At 44.8% G+C, this 25,205-nt stretch overlaps 1 protein-coding gene across 2 annotated transcripts; it reads right to left on the minus strand.

The window, feature by feature from the left end:
* Window positions 1–342: 342 nt before the first annotated feature.
* On the minus strand, window positions 343–24,601 carry arap3 (ArfGAP with RhoGAP domain, ankyrin repeat and PH domain 3). Of its 2 annotated transcripts, none has more exons than XM_084668807.1 (34): window positions 24,256–24,601; window positions 16,093–17,224; window positions 15,866–15,888; window positions 15,652–15,734; window positions 15,463–15,539; window positions 15,134–15,370; window positions 14,621–14,690; window positions 14,333–14,453; window positions 13,695–13,879; window positions 13,285–13,391; window positions 12,746–12,945; window positions 12,177–12,262; window positions 11,531–11,713; window positions 10,784–10,925; window positions 10,107–10,211; window positions 9,580–9,736; window positions 9,371–9,473; window positions 8,692–8,890; window positions 8,550–8,613; window positions 8,157–8,320; window positions 7,688–7,900; window positions 7,467–7,572; window positions 7,139–7,286; window positions 6,894–6,962; window positions 6,706–6,780; window positions 6,391–6,508; window positions 5,635–5,763; window positions 5,274–5,410; window positions 4,120–4,202; window positions 3,975–4,010; window positions 3,580–3,643; window positions 3,040–3,177; window positions 2,902–2,940; window positions 343–1,940 (listed from the first exon to the last, which is right to left on the minus strand). In XM_084668807.1, the coding sequence occupies exons 2-34, from the start codon at window positions 17,145–17,147 to the stop codon at window positions 1,431–1,433; spliced, it is 5,226 nt and encodes a 1,741-aa protein (XP_084524933.1). In that variant the 5' UTR covers window positions 17,148–17,224; window positions 24,256–24,601; the 3' UTR covers window positions 343–1,430. The 2 variants fall into 2 exon arrangements, with proteins under 2 accessions (XP_084524933.1, XP_084524941.1); XM_084668815.1 differs by lacking the exon at window positions 343–1,940 and adding an exon at window positions 1,949–2,040.
* Between the last annotated feature and the right edge of the window lie 604 nt (window positions 24,602–25,205).

Genomic DNA, 25,205 nt, shown 5'->3' on the forward strand with positions numbered 1-25,205 from the left:
TTTGATATTGATTTAATCTGCATTTCTTTTCTGCTGTTTCTTTTATCTTCTAAGTTCATACTACAAAAACTATACATTTGAATGTGTCAGATTTCACAAGCCGTCAAGTGTCTAAGGGCGCAAACAAGTGTCAAATTATTACACTGAGCAACAGAGCCAAGGTATGTTGATGCTCGATATGGATCACCATAGTATTAGTTACTCTTGGTTTAAGAGATTAAATAATTGCCCATTGAGGTGCGATTTGTGACAATAAAAAGACGTTTTCATCGAATATGACCCTGTGTCATATTCGAAGATAATGTTTTTTTGTTGTTGTTGAAAAAAGACAAAGAGATCCTAAACTCTAAACAGTATCACATTTAATCTACTCCTTAATGAGTTCAACACACTCTGTAACAAATGCAAAATACTGTGAGATGAAGATTGAAATGGCAGGCATATACAGGACATTATACAATATTTACAGTTACATAGTTTGAGATGAGTGGTATGAAGGGGTCAATTTAATACCACATCGAAAGAACCACAAGTATGTTGGAACACATCATTGGTTTAGGGATTAACATAATATTGTTGATAGAATATTCCATATATTTGGTCATATATATAATCTTTACAATAATTCACCTTTATATAGAAACTTAGATTCATGGGGAATACTAATACTTCTTCACTACTGTGTCCATTGACCTGTTTGTGAATCTACACTGCCATCTAGTGCTGCAACACAGTAAGGTTGCTGTGAGGGCAAAGTTAAAACTCACCTCTTTCACAGTAAAAAAATCATAATAAAAAAATTGATTAAATATTCTAGAAATAAATTAATATGAAGAAAAAAAAAACCTGGAACATGTTTCACATTAAAATAAGACTAATTCATTTTGGAATACTATATACTTGACAATTGAGGAATTATATGAAATACACATAGTAACTCTACTCCAAAAGTACTTTTAGTTTAACTATACCAGCGTCTATATGTGGACAGCTGTATTGTAAACAAGCATATAGCAGGGTTAGCATTGCCAAATGTCCGTCTTCCTATTCTTGAACAGCACATTATAAAAGCATGACAAAATATTTAATAAGCAAAAAAGGTCAGGTGTTATAGACTGCTATCATACATGAGGAAGCTGCGTTTTCAACACTAAAATTACATTAATTTTCAACTAACCAAATCTGGTTGGCATGGAGAGTAAAGTCCACTATGTATATGTGCATTTGTGTACGTTTGTGTGTACGTGTATGTGTATGTATGTCCCCTGTATTTAGTCAAATCTAAACCAATAAAATATGAATCTTCACAGAATACTGTGATGAGTTGAATGAAGGAAGTGACTGTTCGGCTGAATCAAAAGCTCATGGAAATACCCTGGCATTTCTGGATTCAACTGGACAACTATCGCACGTGTTTTGCACTTCCTCCTTCAGCTGTGGTTAACACCGTGAGGTGTATCCTCCGGCTCAGTCTTCTTGGTGAAGACAGAGGAGAGCTGCTGCAGCAACAGCTCCTGAGAAGGGGTGCAAACCCCCTGCTGCTGCCTCCTTCTGGCCACCGGAGGTAACTGCATCTCCGTCTGGGATCGGTGGGAACAGGACCCACTTTCTGGGCTGTGGCAGGGGTCGTCGTCACTTCCTGACACCAGGGTGTCTAATGAGCCACCAGCAAGGGGCATCAGGCCACTCCCTCCTTCCAGGATGTGAACAGGGTTGGGCCCGATCATGCGGTCCAGGGAGGCCGTCTTGAGGGGGAGCAGGGAGAGGGACAGGGGCCGGTCGAGGACTTCCTGGGTCTCGGAGGCAGCGCTGGACAGGAAGCTGGTCTCTAGAGACTTGAGCACCTGCAGGCCAAAGTCACCCACTTCCTCGTAGAGCGGCTCCGGAGGGGGAGGAGTCTCTGCACGCTCCTCAAACGAGTCCTGCTGCACCTTCATGGGCTGGAGCGCGGAGGAGAGACGGGCGGTTACCACAAGATCATACAACCCAAAGTGGGGCTACCCACGCCATGAGATCCATGAGTCCATCAGCGTCTGTTTTCTGTCAGATTTATTTGAAGTGGAGAAATCCATTCGAATTTACAGTGTAGTCAACGGCATAAAAGACAATATTGCACACTGTGACAGCTGTGCTTTAAAGGCAGCATGCAAACACGTCATCAATCACTGATTATTACTCTCACATATTGAGAAGTACTTTGCGCAGACTATGCCTTTAATGACAAAAACACAGGTTTTACAGTTCAAGAAACAACAGGCTTCCTCTGCTGCAGGTGGGCTATTGTTGTAGTATCATAGTGACAACACTGAGATAATCACCTCATTGGCTGAGCACAAAAGATCAAAACTCCAGGAAACTCCCTTTGTAAATGTGATTGGGGCTGGGACAGGTAGCAACACCACACACCCATACCCCGCTAATTAGTCTGAAAACACACAAGTGAGGGTTGGGTGGGGAAGGTTGTTGACTAATCTCCGAGGTCAGCCTCAAGACAAGCAGCACAATGCTGCAGAACAATCTAGAAACCAGCTCTTCTTCCTACGCGTCCTGTTGTCCCCACATCAAACATACCCCTACATCCTGGTGGTGTCATATCAGGACGTAGAGGCTTCCAACAGGAAAGGGAGGGGGAAAGGTTTGGCTGATAGAAATCTATCATGAGGAAACATGCTTCTTAAAGTGGGACACTTGTAAAAAAGTGTTTTTGAAATGCAGATGATGCAGAACAGAGTTTGAAGTTTTGTATTTTTGGTAATTTGGTCATATTGACATGTTTTTACTTGTTACTTGACCTGCCTTGACTTTTGAGAACGCATTGTGGTATTGTTGAAGTGAACGACCAAAACAATGTGTGACCATTAAAATTAGAGGCCGAACAGAGAACGAGACAGAGATACTTACGAAGAACATGGAGAGTGTCCTTCTGGCGTGTAACTTCCTCTGTAGGCAAAACAAAAATACAAGATGGAGAGTCTTAACCTCTGAGGCTTCATGTGGAAATCTGAGCAGAAAGAATGTGTCCCGACTCTTCCAACGTACCAGGGTCTGATTGGCTGAGAGCATGGTGGAGTTGCTCTCGTCCCCGCGGATGGGCACGAGCGGCATGGTGCCAAACTTCTGCTTGGAGATGTCAGAGGAGGAGTGGCGCCGCAACACAGGGGGCCGGGAGTCATCGTTCTGCCAGGAGGAGGAAAAGGAGGTGGGGGGTTGGGGGGGTAGAGATAGGTGAATGGATTTCAGATCAGGGGGTCAGATGGCTGAGCGGTTAGGGAGTCGGGCCATGAATCAGAAGGTTGTTGGTTTGATTCCCAGCCGTGCCAAATAACGTTGTGTCCTTGGGCAAGGCACTTCACCCTACTTGCCTCGGGGGGGGGGGGAATGTCCCTGTACTTACTGTAAGTTGCTCTAGATAAGAGCGTCTGCTAAAGGACTAAATGTAAATGTAATGGATGGAGATAAGTGAGAACTTCAACTCTGGTACACAGAATACGTGAGGATAGGGATGCGAATGTGGCAGAACAAGGAGGAACCAGAAGCATACACTAACACATGCATGTTCACACCCACACGGACACACACCTGTGCTTTGAGGAAACTAGTTATCCAGTCCCAGAGGTCAGTCTCTGAGTTACAACACAGGTACCTGGAGGGGATGAAATAGAAGAGAAAGAGGGGCCGGAGGAGGCACAAAGCAGTGATTAGCTTTCTATTGAAACGGGTGTGGAGGGGCAGACCCCAACACTACACATCACAAACCCTTGCCTAACAATACACACCACTTACATAACGGTCTATTTCAGGTAAGATGACCTCAAATACTGTATACACAATGAGGAAATCAGAGCACATCCTCAGGGAAAATAAGCATTATGTACCAGAACAACTTTTTCAATATTTTCAACTAACTTGAGTTTTTTCTAGCTCTGAACTAAAGATTGTTTTGCCAAAAAAAGCAAAAGTTTGATGCTACTTACAGTTGGTGTTTATCCATCATTATTGTAACCCCCCATCTAAAACAAAGAGTAAAATAACATGCATTTTTGTACATTTCCATGAGTGAAGAATGACTGGACAGGACATTGGGAATTCTCAGGCAAAACACAATAGAATCGTTCTTACTTTGATGGAGCTTTCAGCTTTTTCCGGATTCCAATGTAGATTTTCATTGATTTTAGTGCCCACTCCTTTTCAGGCTTGATGCTCTGCAAGTACAGAAACACTGACCTCATTTGCTTTGCTTGTGAAACAACATGAGTTATAGTGCCCTTAGAAAGTAGGCTGTCTCTTTTTTTACCCACATTTTTTTTGCTTTACTCAACAACCTTTTTCCATGAGTCCCACCAACCACACAACATAAAAACTATGGGCAGAGAAGAGGAGGTGGAAGGCTGAGCACCACCCAGGCTGCCTTCTCCCAGACCTGCCCGGAGGCTGAGCACCACCCAGGCTGCTTCCTCCCAGACCTGCCTGGAGGCCGAGCACCACCCAGGCTGCTTCCTCCCAGACCTGCCTGGAGGCTGAGCACCACCCAGGCTGCCTCCTCCCAAACCTGCCTGGAGGCTGAGCACCACCCAGGCTGCCTTCTCCCAGACCTGCCTGGAGGCTGAGCACCACCCAGGCTGCTTCCTCCCAGACCTGCCTGGAGGCTGAGCACCACCCAGGCTGCCTCCTCCCAGACCTGCCTGGAGGCTGAGCACCACCCAGGCTGCCTCCTCCCAGACCTGCCTGGAGGCTGAGCACCACCCAGGCTGCCTCCTCCCAGACCTGCCTGGAGGCTGAGCACCACCCAGGCTGCCTCTTCCCAGACCTGCCTGGAGGCTGAGCACCACCCAGGCTGCCTCCTCCCAGACCTGCCTGGAGGCTGAGCACCACCCAGGCTGCCTCCTCCCAGACCTGCCTGGAGGCTGAGCACCACCCAGGCTGCCTTCTCCCAGACCTGCCTGGAGGCTGAGCACCACCCAGGCTGCCTCCTCCCAGACCTGCCTGGAGGCTGAGCACCACCCAGGCTGCCTCCTCCCAGACCTGCCTGGAGGCTGAGCACCACCCAGGCTGCCTCCTCCCAGACCTGCCTGGAGGCTGAGCACCACCCAGGCTGCTTCCTCCCAGACCTGCCTGGAGGCTGAGCACCACCCAGGCTGCCTCCTCCCAGACCTGCCTAGAGGCTGAGCACCACCCAGGCTGCCTCCTCCCAGACCTGCCTGGAGGCTGAGCACCACCCAGGCTGCCTCCTCCCAGACCTGCCTGGATGCTGAGCACCACCCAGGCTGCTGTACCTTCTTGTCCTTGAGCAGCAGCAGCTTGTGGTCCTTGATCTGGAAGGTGCGCTCCTGAAACTTGTTCCCCTGGAGGAGCTTGGGCGGTTCCTCTCGGCACTTCAGTAGCCCTATTTTCATGATCTCGTTCTGGTATGCTGTAACCCACAATAATAAAATAAAATAATGTTAATAATCTTATCTTATCACGTAAACAAAAGCACTTTTCCAGGCCCCATAGACGCTAGAATACAATTTCCTTTGGATAATTTATTATGAGTGCATGAATGTAATGCATTTACTGTATAATAATCACTTGTTCTGTGTTTGGGCAAGTTGACAGACTTCAATGTTTTACTTCTATTGCTTCGTCTTTACTTACAAGTGAGGAGGTTGATCCCCTCTCCTCTGGGTACCCTCTTGACCACCAGGTAAGCGGAGCTTGGGTCAGCCATCTTACACCACTGCAGGGCCTGCTCCAGAACCTTCTCTTTGGGGTGCAGTGGTCGTTCTAGGGTGAAAAGACAATAATATAGCATCTAATGGTGCTAAGGCTGTGGATCCCACACTGTCTTGGTTATGTCTTTCCACAGCCAAAAGTGTTTATTCAGTTCCACATAATTCCATAATTTGCCTCAGCAACATGGCATGAATGTACACCAAATTGATTCTTTCTCACATATTATTTATCATTACTATCTGGGTTCAATAAAACCAACTTGAACAAGCCAATGGTAAAAATAAGTGTTTTAAATAAGAAACAGTCTCAGTCATTTTCCATCGCACGAGTCTGTCTTACTTCTCCAAATCTAATCTCAGTTCATACCAGGCCAATGCATAACCATAGGGCATGTCCTGCATGTTCTAGATGTTTCCCTGCTCCAGCTCACCTGATTCAAATGAATGGGTTGTTATCAAGCTCTGTGGAAGCCGGGTAATGACCATTCATTTAAATCAGGTATGCTGGAGCAGGGAAACATCTAGAACATGCAGGACAGCGGCCCTCGAGGACCAGGATTGGACACCCCTGGTGTAGGGCCATGCTATTGGCTTTTTAAAGTTTTGCTAGCTCCATGTTATTTTCAGTATATATATTTTTTTTTAAGCCTTGGCCAGAAAAAGAAAATTGAGTGCTCACCCAGCTGTCCGTCTTCTATGGCCTCAAACGTCATCCAGACATCCTTCTCCCCGGCAGGCACGTTCCTCATGTACAGCACCTGGTTGGTCAGCTCTTCAGCACACATTGTAGGAGAAACCTGTCAGGACAACACATTTCAGGTGAGGCCAGGGATCGCAACTAACTTGAACAAATATATATTTTCTATAAAAATTTTGAAAATTGTTTTGAAAGGTTTGAAAAATAGATGGGATGCGCCACCATGTGGCTAGGAATGTAACTGCACATTTTTATTAAATGAACCTTTAACAAAACCGTATTCTTTTATGTGTTTACCTTGAGTGTGATACAGCAGTCTGGTATCTTCATTTCCAAATAAACTTCAATGATCAAGTCCCCTGCCTGGGACAGCTGTGACACAAAGGAGTCATTGCAGAAACATAACAAACTTACACAAGGCCCTTAAAAATGATTGATTCTGTATACTGCGCTCCCCCTCCTTCACTTAGACAACCAGCTCTTACCTGAGTGTCTTTCCAGGTGGTGATGAGACTGATCTCCAGCTCAATCTGGGTCTGCTGCTCCTCATCTATCTGAATTCCACACAATCATACATCAAGTATACTTAGCATGCCTTCCCATACTGTTCCACTGTTGTGGCAAAATGACAATAAGTGACATGAACATGTAAAAGCTGTCATGAATGTTTCAACAATCTGTTATGAACAATCTATGGCGTAAGTTGTGTGTCTAGCATTCCCATACTCACATCAAATACATACAGGTAGTTGTCTATGAGGTCCTCTACAATCTTAACCTCATGCTCTCCTTTTCCATCGGTCTGGAAAAGGCTTGGAGCGAAGAGCAGGGACAAGTTCTTGGTGCACATCTGGTTCAGATCAGCACACTTCTGGACCCTGGGGCAGAGAGAAGAACAGAGAAGATCATGTAATTACCTGCTGCATATCACCTACTGCAGTTAATGCGGTTCACATTGTATGAGTAGGTAATGCATTTGTCTCAGGTTGAAATATCCCTCTAAAAAAAAACTGAAAATATGTACATTTTTAAGTTCACAGGGGAGAGAGAAAACTGACCTGTACAGGTGGCTGATGAGGGCAGCCAGAGTGGTCCTGTTGACTCTGGGTAAACTATGGATGATCTCCTTGTACCTATCCAAACGATAGGTCTTCTGGGAGATTTCTACCAGGGCGACAGATGGCCGAGAAATCAAAGCACATTTCATTATGTTGAAGTCATCCATGCAGCACTTGAAAGTCCAGAATAGAAAGATGAACATGGTCGTGGTTCAACTCACTAGCTGCCTCCTTCCAGAGAGGGTGCAGTTCAGCCATGAAGATGGGGTCATCTATCTCACGGAAGAACCTCTTCAGCACGTCGGTCACGTCCTCGATGAAGTTGTCCCCGATCCGTAGCTTCACATTCCGGGCGTCCTTTCGGAACTCCTCCATCAGGAGTTTGATTCTGGACTTTGCTCCGTTCTTCCTGTAGATTCCCTCGTGGCCCAGGCCTAGAGGACACAGACGCATGACATCACTTCCTATCTCTCTCCCCTCGTTACAAGTGCACAGCTACAAAACTTTTTTTTTAAATATAATGTGGCAACATCTATTCCTTTTTACCACCAAATAGCTGTTTATCATCGGTTACACATGGACTGAGGATCCGTTGGATCAATGTTTAACGTTACAAATACCAAGCTTTTTCTAGAAGAATCAAAAGGATTTGTGATTTGAGTTGGGGCGTGACTCATAATGCTTACTTACCATACTGTGTGATAAAGGCAATGCAGCTGTCTACGATGATAGGGATGTCGTTTCTGCTGAGCTGCTGTTCTCTCAGGGTGTTCCCCCTCCCTCCGGCAGCCCTCTGGATGTCTGCATACCACAGGGAGAAGTCTGTCCTACCCACACCCTGCACATGCAGAGTCCTAGTAGAGGAAGAGCATGGTGAGAGAAGGTGGTATACTGTAGGGTCTAAAGAACAATCTGGGGTCAAAGCAAATGAAAATGCTATTCAGTTAGTTCCATCAGCCAATCTGTCCAGGAATTATCTTGTCACTTTAAGTATTTGTTACTTACGTATTTGTTTTCAGGTATAGAAAGAGTAAACTTTAATTTAAACTTAAACTTGAGTCAAATGAATAAATGTAAACTTGCCTTCCTTTCTCAACCAACACCAGAACATCCTTTTTCTCATGGTGCTCATTCTCTGACACTATGCCTGAAACGCAAAACGCACACGTTAAACACAAGTGTCGCACAACAGCAATTAGTACATGCCACCAACACACCCACTTACTGAGCTCCTGGAGTCGTCTGAGGTTGATGATGTCCTCGGCAGCACCATCGCTTCCTGGGCAGATGAACAGGTTGGACTTCTGCAGTACGAAGTAAGTCTCCTTCCACTGCTGGGGGTCCAGCATGGCCTTGTAGCGTAGGATCCCCACCCGCTCAAACTCCCTGGTCAGCAGGCAGTGACAGCTCAGGGGCGTGGCAGCCTAGAGTGGGTGGAGGCAGCATTTCAAATATATCCTTGCCATCGACCTTTCTTGCAGGAAGTATTATCAAGCATCATACTTGACTGCGTGAAAGCCAAGCTGTGGAAAGCAAGCTTGGTCCAATCAGATTTTGTTAAGATTAGTGATCATGTGATCATCTCAAGGAAGGAAGAAAGGAAAGGGTGCAATTGAATAGAGTGCAACACAGGAAGTTCAACTGTGGCAGGATGGAACACCAAGGGGAAGGATCAAATAAAAATACTTAAGTGTTTAACAATAGGAACAAAATGGGAGTTCAAGCAATGAAGACCACATTCCTGGACCCAAAGTCTATTCAAAACACCCAATGATGTGCATTGCTTGATTAGATTACACACTCATCTTAAGATCAAAAAGTTGATTGGTTGAACAGAGAGGAACATAAGAGATATGAATGAGTAATGAAAGCTTCAGGGAAAAGAGTTGGGATTTATCTGGTACCTTCCCAATGGCTTTGACCCAGCTCTGTAGCGCTTCAGGAGTCTCCAAGCCAAACTGGTAAAGCTTATCGGATGTCAGGTATAACTCAAAAGTGTAGCGAAACCTACAGAAAAAAAAAACGTTTTAGCAATGTTTAAACTTAATGCAATTTCCATGCAAAAACCCATCTACATTCATTGACACATAATGAGTTTTTTAGCTTGCAGCACCTGTCTATGAAGCCAGTGTTGTTGTGGCAGGAAGCAGGTCTGCTGACTCCCAGACACAGGATGTCTTTGACGTTGATCTTCAGACTGGGCTCTGAACACCTGTCCGACTCATAGAACAGTATAGACCTCTCCACCGTGCACCAGAACTTCTGGAAGTCTGAGCAAACAGAAGGGAAGCAGAAACACTTCAGTTCAGCTGTTGAAAACTCGTGGCAGCTGATACCATAAACGGGTTGCATTTTCTTTCAAATAACTAAACAAAACACAGCAAAAGCACAAAAAAAAAAAAAAAAACAGTTGTAACAGTTGACCAATAATATAAATGAGAAACACGTGTCAGTAAAATTCCACCATAAAATGACCGGTACAACAACCTACAGTAAGCATTTGTCGGTCCCACACAGTATTTTCTGTGCACTTTGTTCAGTAAAGACCTTTATACCAATGTCAGTGTGGAGGCTCATTCCAGTCTATTCAACCTGTGCCAAGTGCAGAGCTGCTGGGAGGGTGGCAGTCTAGTCGCCTACCTTCTCTGGTTTTGCGGGATAATGTGCCTTTGTTCGCTGAGCCTGACTTGTAGAGGTAGCCAGAGTGCAGGACCGGCTGCATTATCTCGTCATAAACACTGGGGTCTGCGGAGAGGAGAGGATTCATGTTATTTTTCCGAGTGAATTTGTCTGTTCACACCTACATTCTCTGTAGTAGAGGGGAACAAGCATGGTATTTCATGTTCCGTTGTTCTCTCCTGCACAGGGTAGCTTCTACACTGTTAATGTTGGACTCAGACATGACTTTGGTCAGGCATACAGAGCACACTCATTTATCACAAAGGCTCTCACACTGCCCTTCCAGGCTCACTATTCAGTCTAAGAGGAATCGGCTAGAGGGAAAAAACTGGCCCAAAGAGTGCTATATGCCTGAATACTCTATCCTTGCACAGTAAAGTACCTTTTAAAAAAATGTCTGCTTTGTATTCACCTCATTGAAAAGTCAAACAGCCTAAAACTCCCTCAAATAACACCCATAATTTCATTTTCGGCATAGAAACATGACTTAGACGTTTTTGCTGTACGGTTTTCACGTTCCACATGGCCTTGGGACCACCATTAGGTTGCCTTTCAACTCAACCGTGCCGTAATTTCTTGAAAGCTTTCCCTGGAGGTTTAGAATGTTTGGCGCGCCATGTGACCAGCAGGCCTCTCACCTGAAGCACCATGGGAGTAGTAGTTTGAAAATGGAGGTTTTTCATATCCATTGGTGTCACAGAGAGGTGCCGCCTCGGCATCGGTGAAGATCTGTGTCACGGTCTTCAGCAGGTTCTGCTCAGTCACTGCGGTGCACAGAACCTGCAGGGAACAGAGAGGAAAAGGGGGGCGGGGGGGGTGGAAAGCGACAGGGAGACGGGAGGAGAGGATGACAGAGAGAGGAAAGTAAAGAGGTTGAGATAAGGGAAATACACATTCAGCAGACCCACCAGTAAAAGCATTTACTGCCACAGGACATTCAGGCCAAATTCCAACACAGCCTCCATTCAATGTCCCTCAGTCCCTTTATCTCTTCTCTATGGTCGCCCCTGTTCTTTTAAAGCACATTCCACTACGTTATGGTCTCTTTGGAGTCGGACTGGTAGCCTGGAAACATAGAACTTATGGTGGTCACAGCGGGACACATTCTGCCATGTCACCGAGTGTTTATGTGTTTCGCTAGCAACCAGAGTTAACAGATAAGAGATGTTTAAATATGTTAAAGGTCATTTGGGATTTAACAGTGGGTTACCATGTACATAAAAGATCAAGAATCTTTCTTCGGGTCTGGGTCTGACACTGTGGAATTCAAGTCTATGGAAAACCACATATCAGCCCTTTCCTGTTTTACTGTCATAAAACATCCTGGCCTCCTCTCCACTGGCATGGTAAGCTATGGTAAGGTGACTGACGGGTCTTGTGCCGACCTTTAGCAGCTCCTCCTGGGTGTTGAAGCTAGGGTGGGGACGGCGGTAGCGCCCCTCGCGGTACTTCTGGTTGATGAACTCCCGCCGTTGGTCCGGTGTGGCGTCGCAGTCCAGCTCGTCGGATGCAGACAGTCGGGCCGCCCAGAACTCGTTGGCTCGGTCGTTGCCAAGCATGATAAAAAGCTGTGAGCATGGGCAAACAAGAATGCACGCTCAAGCAAACATTCACAGTAACAGTCAAAAGTCAAGCTAAAAAGAAGTACATCTCACTCCCCTTATATTCAATATGACATCCATAATAACACCATCTAGCATTTTACCCTGATAGGTGAACATCCATTTATATTCTGTTTTGAGGAGGCTAATGTATCCCTTTCATTGAAGAAATATTGGATCATTATACTCTTTTACTTTCATGATGAAAAGTGAGTCATTCTAACTGAAACCAAAGACAGGGTGTAGCTTACCACAGAAATTCATAGGTATTTTTGCTACTGTTATAGGATGGATATATTTGAGACAAACAAGCATGAACACTGCACCCTTGACTGACCAGCAATACCACTGGCATTGCCCTTCCACAGTTCCTTAATTCCTTCTTTGCATGCCTCTGTACCACCCCCCACCAGCACACACACACACACACCTGCACAATCTCGTTGCTCCACACGCTGGTGTCCAGTTTCAGGCTCTGTACTTTAGAGACCATTGTCCCGAGTCCTCGGTGCTGACCTGCAAGCAGAAAAGGAGACACAAAAGAGTCTTGGCGATCACTCTTACAGCCCCAAACAGAGTCTTTGTGTTTGCAACAGGGGCCCTTACACCAAGCCTTCCAGCTACGCTAGCAGCTACGATTCACACCTTGCTGAGGAGCGTTGATACAAAAACAACAGCAAGGAATGCAACGGTCTGAGAGTCACTGGTGTTTGTGTGTGTTCTGTTTTCTCGGATGTGGCTGATGGAAGAGGCAACCGGAATGGGATCAGGTAGCCTTCCATTAGGGAAGTGAACCTAACACCTAACAGTGCGGTTCCTCACCGAAGGACTTGGTAATGACACCTGCGAGGCACACCTGTACAAAGGCACTCTTCTAAAACACATGATGCACAGAATTCTCCCTCTCTGCACGTGTGGAATGTTGTCACTCGCACATTTTAACCACATGTCTCTCAGGCTTCCTAGTATGAAGTCATTCCCGCTGAGCTGGAGTCTCACCTGCACAGTTCTTGCAGATGACAACACAGAGGTTGATGGAGGCCCAGTCTGGGTTTATAGCTTTACAGTCGGCACACATCTTGTTGGACCGGTTGGACCAGATCTTCTCAGCGACCTCGTAGTCTGACAGGGTCTCGGCTATGGACTCCTGCAGCGCCTCCATCCAGTCACGCTTGTCCCGATCCGACTCAGCCGTAAAGCTGCAGGGGTGGGTTAGAACTTTTGAACTTAGACAATCTGATCTGGTATTCACTGAACCGAGTCTATCTGGACTCAGCCTAGGTGCACTGGGAGTAAGTGACAAAGGGTGACAGTTACAGTGTGAGACAGTAATTGTTTAATGCTGTACAATTAAGTTAGGTTTTAAGTATGGTAAGTTTTGGTCAAATTGATTTTAGCTGGATTGGGAAGTAAGGAACAATCGCAAATATTGGCACAGAACTAAAATGGTTGTGCAATATTTCAGACACATGTGACAGTCAGTTATTCAAGTATGTCAGACACAAATAATTTGTGCCACAGAAGATGGGAACATTCACCTGAAGGTTTTATAAGGAGTAATGAGGTCAAAGCTTTTATTCTTGCCATCTCGAATTGTAGCTCCTCTGGCTTCAATCAAAGTGATTCCAATTCCATTCTTAAAACACTGGACATGGAAAAACAGAATTAAAGACAGAGGGTGAAATTATGGATATCATTTTGCATACATGTAATTTTACTCTGAACAGATAATGTTTTCCAAAACCCAGTGCAACTAAAACATCGAATACAATAATATCTCTATCACGTCACTTTTCAGGGGCAGTTTGTGTCACAAGACAGCACCACATTCCTACAAACCAACGGCACAGGAACTCAAAGAATCATGTTCATCGAGGACAACGCCCTTGAGCGATGAGAAAGGTTAACGAGCGAGATGAGTTGCGCAGCGTGTCAAGGCTGTCATCACCTGCTCGCTCTTGTACAGCCAGATCTGTTCCGTGTTGATGGCCGTGTAGACTTTGGACTTGGTTCCTTTCAGTTCGAGGAAGCCGCTCTTCTGGCAGTGGACCCCGGTGCCAAAGCGAGGCCGTCCGAACACCAGCTGGTCTTTCACCCTTTCCTGCAGTGTGCACACCCACCTGTGTCTCTGTGCTGATAGGCCATGGATGAGAGAGAAAAAGGACACTTTTTGTACATTTATTTATGCTTTTGCATCATGACATGGTCGGCCGCTTGGACATCTAAAAATAAAAAATAAACTGTAGCATAAGTGAGACATACACAGCATAGAAAACTGCGGTAAGGGGTTTCAAACAGTAGTCTGGTTACAAACAGTGGTTTAATGAACAAAAGCTACAGTTCAAAGTTCACCCTGAGTATGATTTGTTTGAGATTTCACACTTCATAAGCAGCCGGAATGGGGTGTACCCCCACAAACCATACCCATCCTTTCTCACAGACCACTATAACCTAGTTTTAGCACTCATCTCGTCAGCATTATTGGGTCAGCTTTTGTCTCTGTAGTTCGTGGTCGTCACACTGCAATCTATAGGAAATGGTGTGTGTGTGTGTGCGTGCGTGTGTGTGTGTGAATGTTGTGTTTACCTTCGTTATCAGCCCGGAAAATGAACGTCCTGTGACTTGTCACTATCTCAAATTTATTGTCTTTGGCCACCCGGGCCATTTGTATAGCAGCCAATGGGATCACTCCTTTAGGATAAACATCCTGGAAAACAGGGATTGGATAAAATTAGTAAATACTGGGATGTACTGTATATTTACAAACAACTATTAAACATATGAGAAAAAAATAGAAAATAAGTGCACACATACATATGTAGTTTAATATACCTTAATCTTTACATTATTGGAAAATAATCACATTTTTGTTACCTTCTCACTGCCAAAGTACATCAGATTCTTGCCATCAAACTTCACAAAGCGCTTCTGGAACACATAATTCCTAAAGGGCCAAAAACAGAATCACAGAGATATACAAATGTTACTAATAATATATTAAAGTCCCTGGAGGATATTTGCTGAATGATGGTGTTGTGATAAGTGAAACATCACAGACAAAGCCATACAAAGAAACCACTGAACTGGATAAAACAAAATTTAACATTGAAAAGGTCAGAAAGAAGAGAGAGGAAACAAAATGGCTACAGCTAAGCCTTAACAGCTACGCAGAACTTCTGAATCACAATACTACAGATTAAAACGACTGAGGGGGGAAAAGTACAAAGAAACAGGAAGAAGGAGACACACCGCTTGCGTTTTGAGGAGAGGACAGAAACCAAGCACAGACAGTTCCGCAGAAGGGAAGAGATGCAGGGAGGAGAGGAAGACAGAAGAAGCAGCCCCAGTCCCTGGCCCAGACCCAGGCCAGACGCGGGCCAGGCATACCCTTGAGGGGACAGCTTATCCAGCCAGCCACTGATAATGGGCGCGGTGCGCTCGGAGAACGAGGTGTAGCTGGCGTAGGGGGAGATGGTTAGTTCATCATCATGCTCAGTGGGGTAGAGGTGGGGGGGCAGGGAGAGGCAGCGCAGAGGAGGGGTGGGCTCCCCCACAGTGCAGTAGCCCTGGGAATCACTGTGGAGGGCGTGGGAGAGGCGCTTGGACTGCAACAACCTTCCTTTGCTGCGGACATGGAAACACACACGTAGACAGTCATGGGAGGTCCGAAACACTTTGGAAATATGGACATGGTCAAATCCAGTCAAACGGTTTACCCATGATCCTTTGCATGGTTGCCCTCCTCCTTTCGTGTCGTCCCTGTTCCTCTACCTTCACTTCTTGTTCTTTCCACCTGGATTTACAGAAACAGTTAGCTTGGTGTGTGAGCTTGTGTGTGTGTGTGTGTGTGTGTGTGTATGTGTGCGTGTAGGTCTGATGGTTACGGGGTGTGGCTGAGGTTTTACCTCAGAGTGTTCCAGTTGCCAATTATTTAGGAAGACTGTTTCACAGTATGGGCTGATCTCTTCTTCAGGGTCCTCAATGGGAACTGAGGAGGGGAAAAAAGGTAACTGTGTGTAGCCTAGCTGACCCTCTCCACATCAATCATATTAGAAACTATTAAACTACCGTAATTAAAGTGTAAAATACTTTTAAATGTACAAGACACATGGTACTTACCTCCTTGATGGGACACAGTGTTGCTGTTGACACAAAAAAAAAAAATGAATTCAATGTATTTATCTTATATTAATATACCATTGTAATTTTTATTGATCTATATATCTTTAAAATTTTTGAACATGAATACTATTTTGGAAATATGATTATAATTACAAGTTTTATCTCAGAGCTTCAATCACACTGCAATGTTTATAAACAGATATTTAATGTGTTTGCTGTCGTACCCGTGTCTCTCCGGAGTCCGGTCCAGTGCTTGTCTAGGTGGGGGAACAGGCAACGCACCCTGGCTCCTCCCACCACCAGGGGCAAAGCCAACTAAAGTGCCACAGTAGATCTCATTTGAGACCATCTCGATCCCCCTGCCTGGAGAACAGCCGGGGGGAGACGCGGACAGAGAGGAGGAGCGTTGGTCGTCGTCATGGTTACGTGGGGAGGAGGAAGAAGAGGAGGACAAGGAGGAGGAGAGGGGTAAAGGGGTTGCAGCCTGGTCAGTTTCGGACCTTCCAGAGGGTGAGGATGTTGGGGATACCCTGATCGCCAAAGGGGGGACCCCTCGGTTGAACCTGGGTGGTACAGGGGGCAGTGGTTCTGTCAACGCGGAGCCACTCAGCCTCCTCTCCCCCAGGCTCTGTCTTTGGACGGGGGCAGAGGTTGCCTGGTCGGGGGTCTCCCCTGAGTTCAAGCCCTCCAGAACAGTGAAGCATAGGGATTCCTGAGAAGGTTTCCTCCCTAGCTGAGAGGGCTCTGGTGTTGCTAGGCAGGATAACTTGGGCAGTTCTGTCGTTCTACGTCTGTAGAACACAGTTCTAGGTTTGGGCACCGGCTTCACCATGACTTTGCTCTGCTCCGACCCTGAGTTAGCTAGCATGGCGGAGAGGTTAGGAGCCGAACTGTTCCGCAAAGCTTCAAAGCGGGTGGGGTCCCCTTTTTGATTGGACGGGGGGTTTGTCTGTCTGGGTAGTGTCAAGCGAATATCTGAGTCAGACTGGCGACGGATCAATAACTGACTGGTCTCCGTTTCTTGATGGTGATTGGTCCTGTGAGCCTCTGCTGAATGCTGATTGGCTCGGTTGATGTGGCTGACCAATCGGAGTATTCTCTTCCTGTGTCCGGTGGCTGTCACGCCCAGCCTGGTGAGGGCCTCATGGTCCAGGTGGGTGAAGTCCCTGGCCTGTAGGAAACCAGATAGATGGAATGCGTTCAGGTAGCGTTCCAGGTGGATGGTGGCCAGCAGAGTCTCAACAGGCGTGCTGCCATCCAGCGTTGCCATGACGACCATGGGCACGAGGTGGAGGTCCGCCAGCGGGCAGGTCAACGGCCATCACACAGCTAGAAGAAGAGCACACTGCACTCCATCTGAAATGGATGCAAAGAAATAAGTACAGTGAGTACATTTAAGTAATTAAATGCATGAAGTATCAACATTACAGTCTGATATTTTGTGTTGAGTGTTACAACCAAGTTACTGTATTCAAGAAAAACTCAATGTGACTGTTTTCTTTCTTCAGGTATTTGTTTTGCTGATTTAGAAGGCAAATTACATATTACTGCATATTAGCCAAACTAGCACAGACAGTCATTTCAGTTGGGGATGTCAGGTAATATAAAACCCTGTCATCTCCGGAGTGTTCAGCATGTTGAGGGTCATCCTCAGCAGGGAGGGAGTGAGAGCAAGCATGTCCTGATCCCACTGGTAGTGCATAATTTATCAGTCTCATTTTACGACCCCACTGAGGGCAGGAGAGGGTTAATGACTCGGCCATGTTTGGAGAAAGAAAGACGTGCTGTTTTTACAGGACTGAAGTGGCATTATGTGACATTTCATCCCTAGAGGTCAAGACCCCTCTTCTAGGCCCCTTCAAATCACACATAGGGAAACAAAAGGCTGATGTCATTGATGGGACAAAGTAAGTAGATTGTTCCTATTTGAAACAGGCATGAACTCAAGTCAGCAGGGATGGGACACAAGATGGTCATGAGGCCTTGTTTACCACAGACATAAGAGAAGAAAAAAATTTAACGTAAAGACTTAGTCTGCAAATTGGCTTTGGTAATTGTCTGAGACTTAGAGAGGGCAAATGGGGAATCTGCAAGTGTTTGGTTGATAAATCATCGATTGGGGGGAAAAAACGTTGGTCAGAATGAAATGAAGTAGCATTCCAGATAAGAGGGTGGTGGTGGTTTGTCCAGATGGGAAGGGGGGGAAGGAAAAAACCCAACCCTGCAACCGGGGTGAGGCAAGCTGCTGGCGGGAGTGTGTGTGTGTATTAGAGAGTTGTGTGTGAGTACGCATGGCTATGGGTGTGTGTGTGTGGGGGGGGGTTGGTCCTGTCTTTGATAGCTCTCTGCGTGGACATTTCCGGTGAAAGCTGGGAATGCGTTAAGTTTTAATGGATTCAGGCTACTTCTCACAGGGCTTGGCTGATGTGTGTGTGTCCCTATTGGTGACTCAGCCTGACAACACAGGAGTTGAGAGAAGAATCTCAAGGCCGAGTGAGGCTCTGTGCCAGATTGGTGAGTGGGAGGCATACAGTCACACACTGTATGGTCTGTCTAGTCCGGTGCAACAAGGAGGGAAGATGACATTTCAGTCAATGGCAAGTCAACTGAGGCTGTTAGTGTGCTATTTCAAGACGTTCACTCAATTCAATTTAATCAAACTGATTTTTAAGTTTCCCTCTTTGAAAACATATTCGTGCAAGAACACAAATTCTACTACAGTGTAGTATAATGGTGGCTGTAGTCATTGAGGAGGTGGTGGTGGGGATGGGATTCTCTGTCCTTGGGCAGTAGATATCTGCAGGGTTAGAAAGCCGGGCAGTGGGAAGCTGCTGAAAAGAAACCTCTGACATACATCCTTCTCTTCCTGTGTCAGTGCTCTGGCAGCTAACCTCTGGCCCCAGCTTGCCGAGCAGATGTCTATGCTCTGCTACCACAGAATTCTGATTTGCATGCTAAGCTAAGCTAAGCTAGTATAGGCTACATGGTGGGTCCAGGGCTGGAAGCCCATGAACTATGCTGAATAAAGGCTGACCTAGGGAAAACAGCAGGAGAGGAATAGGCGGCTCAGAGGATACAGACCCCACCCATCCTACTTCCACTTCCACCACATACACAGGGAGGGAGGAATACTGTCGGTCAGGCCTCAACAAGGAGATGGAATTTAACACTGGAAAGGAACCACTTGTCTACACGGCAGCCATCTTGTGTGGGAGCCAATTTCTCTCTATAAAAATAAACAATAAGGATGTGAGTCACTTTTGTGTTAATGCATCATGATTCACAACATATTTTTATGGCCAAGGACAACTGTCTTCAACTCATACTTGAACCAAAATATAAATGATTTTGTTGCAGTGCATTTACATAATAAACCCCAGTCAGCTAGGTTGAAAACAAATTAAAATAGTCAAAGCTTCTTTTTTGTCATTTAGCAGACGCTCTTATCCAGAGCGACTTACAGTAAGTACAGGGACTTTCGGCAAGTAGAGTGAAGTGCCTTACCCAAGGACACAATGTCATTTAGCAAGGCGAGAATCGAACCGGCAACCTTATTAGCCTGACTCCCTAACCGCTCAGCCATCTGAGAGAACATAAATATTATCCCAAAGGAAAAATATCTACGATAGTCAATGTATAGGGCTAACCGAATGTCAAAATACCAACTGTCTCTCCAAAAGACATCAACCACAGGCTCAAACCATTACAGTGGAAAAAGGATCACTCGGGCACAACCACAATCAGGAACTATCACACTTATAACGTAAAAAGCTAGACCACAACTTCTGCTCTGACCTGCTGACCACCGTTCACAGAGGAAGAAGAGCTTTTCTGTACTGCAACTTAAGACATAACGAAACAAAGTCGTGTTTTCAAGGCACACGGTCAGTAATCCAGTGTCCACACTGCAGCACTTGTGTGCTTGTTGGTTAGAATCTGAATCGGGTTTATTCGCCAAGTAAGTGGTCACAAACAAGGAATTTACTTTGGTGGGCAGGTGCATACAATGAACATTTAAACATAATGAACACAATAAAAAAAAATGTAGAAAAAGTACAACAAAATAAAATAAAATACTAGGGCTATACAATATAATATAAAATACGATAAATAAAAAAATATAACATTTAAAAAAAGAGTCGAGAGGAAGAGGAAGACGGTGGAGGTTGAACACTCCGAGGGACGTTCTCACGCTGGTTGTCCTCAGTAGGACACATGAAGAGAACTGCCAACGAGGAGTCAGCCTTGTCACATAGGTCACACTCAGTCAATGCTCAAAATATTATGCAAGAAGGATTTCATCCTTCAACTACTAAACACTTAAGGCTGAAGCTAGAATTATTGTCAGAACCAAATTGCAATATCTGCAATACGATACTGAAGCAATTTTCATTAAGGAATCCATTATTCACAATTTCCTATTTCTGACAGCTGTTATTCAGCTACAGTCACTCCCAGTACCATCGGAAACTCCTCCACAAAGAAGCAAACAAATAAACAAACTGAGTCCCTTTCAGACTCCTCCTCTTTCCTACCTCCCCTTTCTAACTGTCCTTATCCGTGAGGCACATCAGAGCGGCTCAAAACACAGGATACAGCTGTCCCTCAGACCCTGACATCATGGTGGTGGAAAACTCTCTCTGCTCCCTTTCTCGTTTTTCTCTCTCCCTCTCTTACCCTGTTCTCACCCTCCTTGGTCCTGTTCTCATCACTAATCCTACCTCCCGCTTCACCTTTGATCCATTCCACTCTGACATCTCCCTCCCCCTCCCCCTCCCCCCCCCCGCTAGTCCACTGTAGAGTCCAGAGGAAGGGAACCACCCTTACGGTCAACCAGATCAAGGATAAACAACAAAGCCCTCTGACACCCACAAAGTCCTAACATGTAGGCTTGATTAACTTCAACACACTGTCAGAAGAACAACTACAGTAGCTGCCATTGCCAAATGGACAAATGCTACTTCAAAGCAATGGATTGCAGTATATGACACGTGATTAAAGTTGGGGAGGTAGGATGATGACACAGAGGCAAAGGAGCAGACAGGCTCTTCGTTGCAGTTTCATCACAGTTGGTAAATACTCTGCAGTGACGGTGGCAAGAGGAACAGAGATGTCTCAAATCAGGTCCTCACTTTCAGTGACAGAAGCCAAAAACCTCAAAAGATACTTCTCTGATCTTGCTCAGAGCTCTCCGCCTCAAACCAACTATAATGTGATCAATGAGTTGCTTGTGACGGCTGAATGATAAAACACCCATAATGCTTTGCAAAGTAATTGCTGGTCTGTTATAACTGCGGCACTGAACCAATGTTATTTGTTTACATAAAAGCATCTCAAGGTATGATCATCTTGGCAAAATTTCACACCAACTTCCCTTTATGGCTCATTTGGAAGTGTGCTTAAAAGGTGTTAATGGCCCAAAGCCGAGGGCCCAGTTTCCCCAGACATGAAAGAAGCCTTGTCCCAAGATCAGAGAAAAATTCTATAACGATTTCAAATTAAAAGCTTTTTAGGCAAGGCTTAATCCTTGTCTGGGAAACCGGGCCTATGTAATCGGGCCTCAAACCCTGTGTGGCGTTGCCAAACCATCTTTATGAGCACAGTGCTATTACCAAGTTAAGCATTACAACCCCATCATTAGCACCCTTCAACAGGGCTAATGCACAAGTCAAGTAGGAATAGCAGTAACTTGATGTAACGGATGGGTCACATAGCGCCTCTGAACCTAGCACACAACAACACCAACAAGCAGTGTGTCCAAATTGCTGTCTTCCTCAAAAATGACAAATTAGGAAACAACATGAGATCTCAACCCCCTGGCAGCTCAATCGACATGCAAAAGCATCCGTTCCCACACTTTGTGGCCTAGTGGGCTACGCAACAAAACCCAGCACTGTGTCTCCATGTCCCTCTCCGATTCCCACACCGCTCCAACGCCATCTTCTCAGATACAGTATGTCCCCTAACAAGTCCCTAACGTCTCACTGGTGGCCACGACTCAAACAATCGGAGGAAGTGCCTGAAGCCTTCACTGATCCGCCAAAAGACTCGAGGAGGCCTCTGGGATAGCGGGGGGCGGGGTGCGGGGGTGCGGGGGGGGGCTGTATATAAATAACTGTGAGGCTCTATTGTAAGACACAATATGTCATTGTTTGTTCCACGCGGGCTAGCTGGGCCATGGCTCAGCTATGTCACTGCCTAGATGACAGTACAAGCTTGTGTGTGTGTGTGTTTGTCTGTGTGCGCGCATCAGCCCGCTAATAGATGCTCTGCTCTCTCAGTCATCTTTAAACTCTCTCTTCGATCAAAACATCTGACGGAGATGGACATTGTTTTTGTCAAAACACTCTCTTTTCCTTATAAGAAAGAGGAAAAACAAGACATACAGCTTAAATGAGATGATAGGCCCGCTTTAGTAAACCTATAGTTAGGTACTGTAATTACCATAGTGACTAGTAAGAAATGCCAAATGTCATTCAAAATAGTAGTGCACAGTACGGAGCAATGCTCTGTGCCAGTTTGTGAATGTGGAAGATCTGTTTATTTATAAACTCATTCTTGGACATTTAGTCATTTTTGACAAGTGAAGCAGTTCCTTACACTAAGCTTGTGACGTCGAACCTTATTGTTCAATTTCAGTCACCAGCAGAGAATATTTAGCCCAAGCTGTAAAATGTTGACTAACACTTACAGTGACTTGATGTATGATGTTGTTTAAAAGTGTCCGTCTATCTAAAGAGTCATACAGAGAAAGCCTTATCTGCCTGTTTCTGCTATGTGTGAATGTGAAAAACTGTACAATATGGGAAGGGAATGCTTTTGCTTTGCATACTACCCAGCCAGATAGGAAGTGTTTGGGCGTGGGTGTGTGTGTGTGTGTGTAGGTGTGTGTGTGTGTGTGTGTCTGAGTAAGATGCCTGTATGTGTCCTTGTGTGACAACTATATCAATGTGTTTTTGTGTGTGTTTTTGTGTGTGCTGGTTTGTGTGAATAAGTTCTAGAGATGATAATCAGTTCACAAAATCAGGTTCAAAATGCAATTGCAGCACAGTCACTTGGGTGCAATTTCTAATTGCTGTAAAAACACAAATACTGATAAGATAATAAGTCTGTCTAACTGTGATACAACTGTATTTTGAGAGAGCATAATGACTGACATCCTGTGTACTTGGGTCCTCAGAGTCTAAGGAACTACTTTGTCTGCAATGACACAGTGGAAAGTTTGTTCAGTGGAAGTATTATAGAAAAAAACTAGCAAAGTGAAAAAGACTGGGTTATCAAACTACACATATTAGAAACATTGTACCTGCAGCACTCAGTCAAAAATCTAGTGGTTTGTCGCAGACACCACTGTTGTTTTCTTCTTCTATGGTGTATGAAGCAAGGAGCCTATTGCTTAATTACATAACTTTCAACGACCAGTTTGACAAGTGAGGAGATGGAACAATTTAAATTCATAATCATTGTAGCCAAAGTATTTCCTGTCTACAGCTTCAGCGAGACTGTGAACAAAATGGTATGATGCAGAGCTATATTACTAACTATGAGGACACCAACAAACAGTGCAAAACAATCAAGCATGTCACCCTCATCAGCCCTTTTCAACTGTCCAACCTCTGAGTTGTGTTGTGCATCGTACAACGTGCCTAGCCTCCAATCTGACTCCGCTGTGACGATGACACAATGTCAATCGGTCCTCAGAATTCAGAGGCCGTGTCAGCTGTGGGTAAACAGAGGTGCCTGTTGCTGATCAGCGCAGTCAAATGTTTTCATGTCAACACATACGGTACTGTGAGCTCAGCAGTGAATCTAAAAGTGTGAATTACGTTAATTGGAAGAATTTACTTTTAAACCTATGTCAGCTTGTCTGAGAAGTTTAGATAATCAGATACCAAACATAAAATCAATGTGGAATCACATTGAACAGGGACTGCATTCTGCTTACATGGAAATTACATGGGTGGCACTGGTGCCTAGTGCCTGAATGAAATTTGGATGTGTTTGTAAATATTTATATATTTTTTTATTTAATATGATGCAGAAAAATCCAATGCCACACTTAAAATGTCATTCCATATGCCTACCCCATTTAATCGAGTGAAAGAATTACCACCATCTACTCGTCTAGCCCACAATTCTCAATCACTTGCAGACGCTTCAAATGCATTTAGCTGAAAAAAACATGAAAAAACTTCTCGTGTTATTCAGTTTAGAAAGATTTCCACTCTAGAACTGAAAACATCGCTCAACACTTCACGTTACGGTATAGTACGTTCAATCACAAACTCGTGGGATGTAACCCTTTAGTCTACGAGATTTAAAAAAATGAATGACTCAGATTGAGATAAGTGATATTTTCAGTACTATTAAACATGCACATGTTTTACCTTTGCTTTGTTTTTTGTTGTATGCAGTTGGTATCCCAATCCCTTGTGAATGAATTGCTTGCTTAATCCCTTCCCCTTGGCAACAAGCGCTCATGACTTGAGCTGAGGAGCCCAGACCTTGTCGGACTCGGCAAGTTTGTAGCAATGATTAGTTCAGTTCGCATAGCATCAAGGCGATCTTAAAGGGAAAGGCACCTTTGCGATCTGGCCAACTTTTAAAGTTCCAAATCACAGAGACAAGCACACCGTGTCAACTCAATTGGCAAAGAACAAAGAAGTTAATAAATAATGAAAAGTGAAGTAATGGACGTAGATTACATCCTACAATTTTTCACAAGCTTCTTCTCTTTCCATTTTCAGTCTAATGAGAGCTAAGAGAAACGCATCGTTATCCTTGACAAAGAAGACACACCCTTATTCTGTCCATTCAGACAAGAACAATTAAAGTTGACAATTACGGTCATTTTCACAATTATAGTTAGAAAAGGTTATATAGGGTATCTTATCGTCATTAAACGGAATGTGAATAACCATGTCAATGCTTTTGGGGGACATTTATTGATGATTATACATCCACCAGCAGGCTACTGGTATGGTCCAAAAGAGTGGGAAGTCGGATCAAATTATTTCTTAGGTTCCAATAGAAGTTAGCGTTGTAACAACAGCACCAGGCCTGTAGTGTTTTGGATAAATCCCTGCCTGTAAGAGTGATACACCATGAGTTAATCTTGATGACTTCTGTAGACCGTAAAGAGACTGATGTCATCATTTGTCCTAATCCCCCCAAACATATTTAACATATTTTGACGCATATAAGTGGACTGGTACTTAATCAAGACAGGTAATCACTGTCCAAACACAGCTACAGCTCTCCAATGATAATTATTGAAGATACACAAGTTTATATTAAACACAATTGTATTATTGCACATTTTAGAACTTCAGTTCAA

The sequence above is a fragment of the Hypomesus nipponensis genome, chromosome 1 (genome assembly GCF_054491055.1).
Source record: "Hypomesus nipponensis isolate SF chromosome 1, ASM5449105v1, whole genome shotgun sequence".
Lineage (NCBI taxonomy): Eukaryota > Metazoa > Chordata > Actinopteri > Osmeriformes > Osmeridae > Hypomesus > Hypomesus nipponensis.

Excerpts from the sequence above, each read along its gene's own strand:
- arap3 (XM_084668807.1), bottom strand. The coding sequence starts at position 17,147 with ATGGTCGTCATGGCAACGCTGGATGGCAGCACGCCTGTTGAGACTCTG. Across the intron at positions 9,474-9,579 it reads AACACTGGCTTCATAGACAG|GTTTCGCTACACTTTTGAGT; the intron begins GTGCTGCAAGCT and ends TTTTTTCTGTAG. Across the intron at positions 4,203-5,273 it reads TGCTGCTCAAGGACAAGAAG|AGCATCAAGCCTGAAAAGGA; the intron begins GTACAGCAGCCT and ends CTGTACTTGCAG.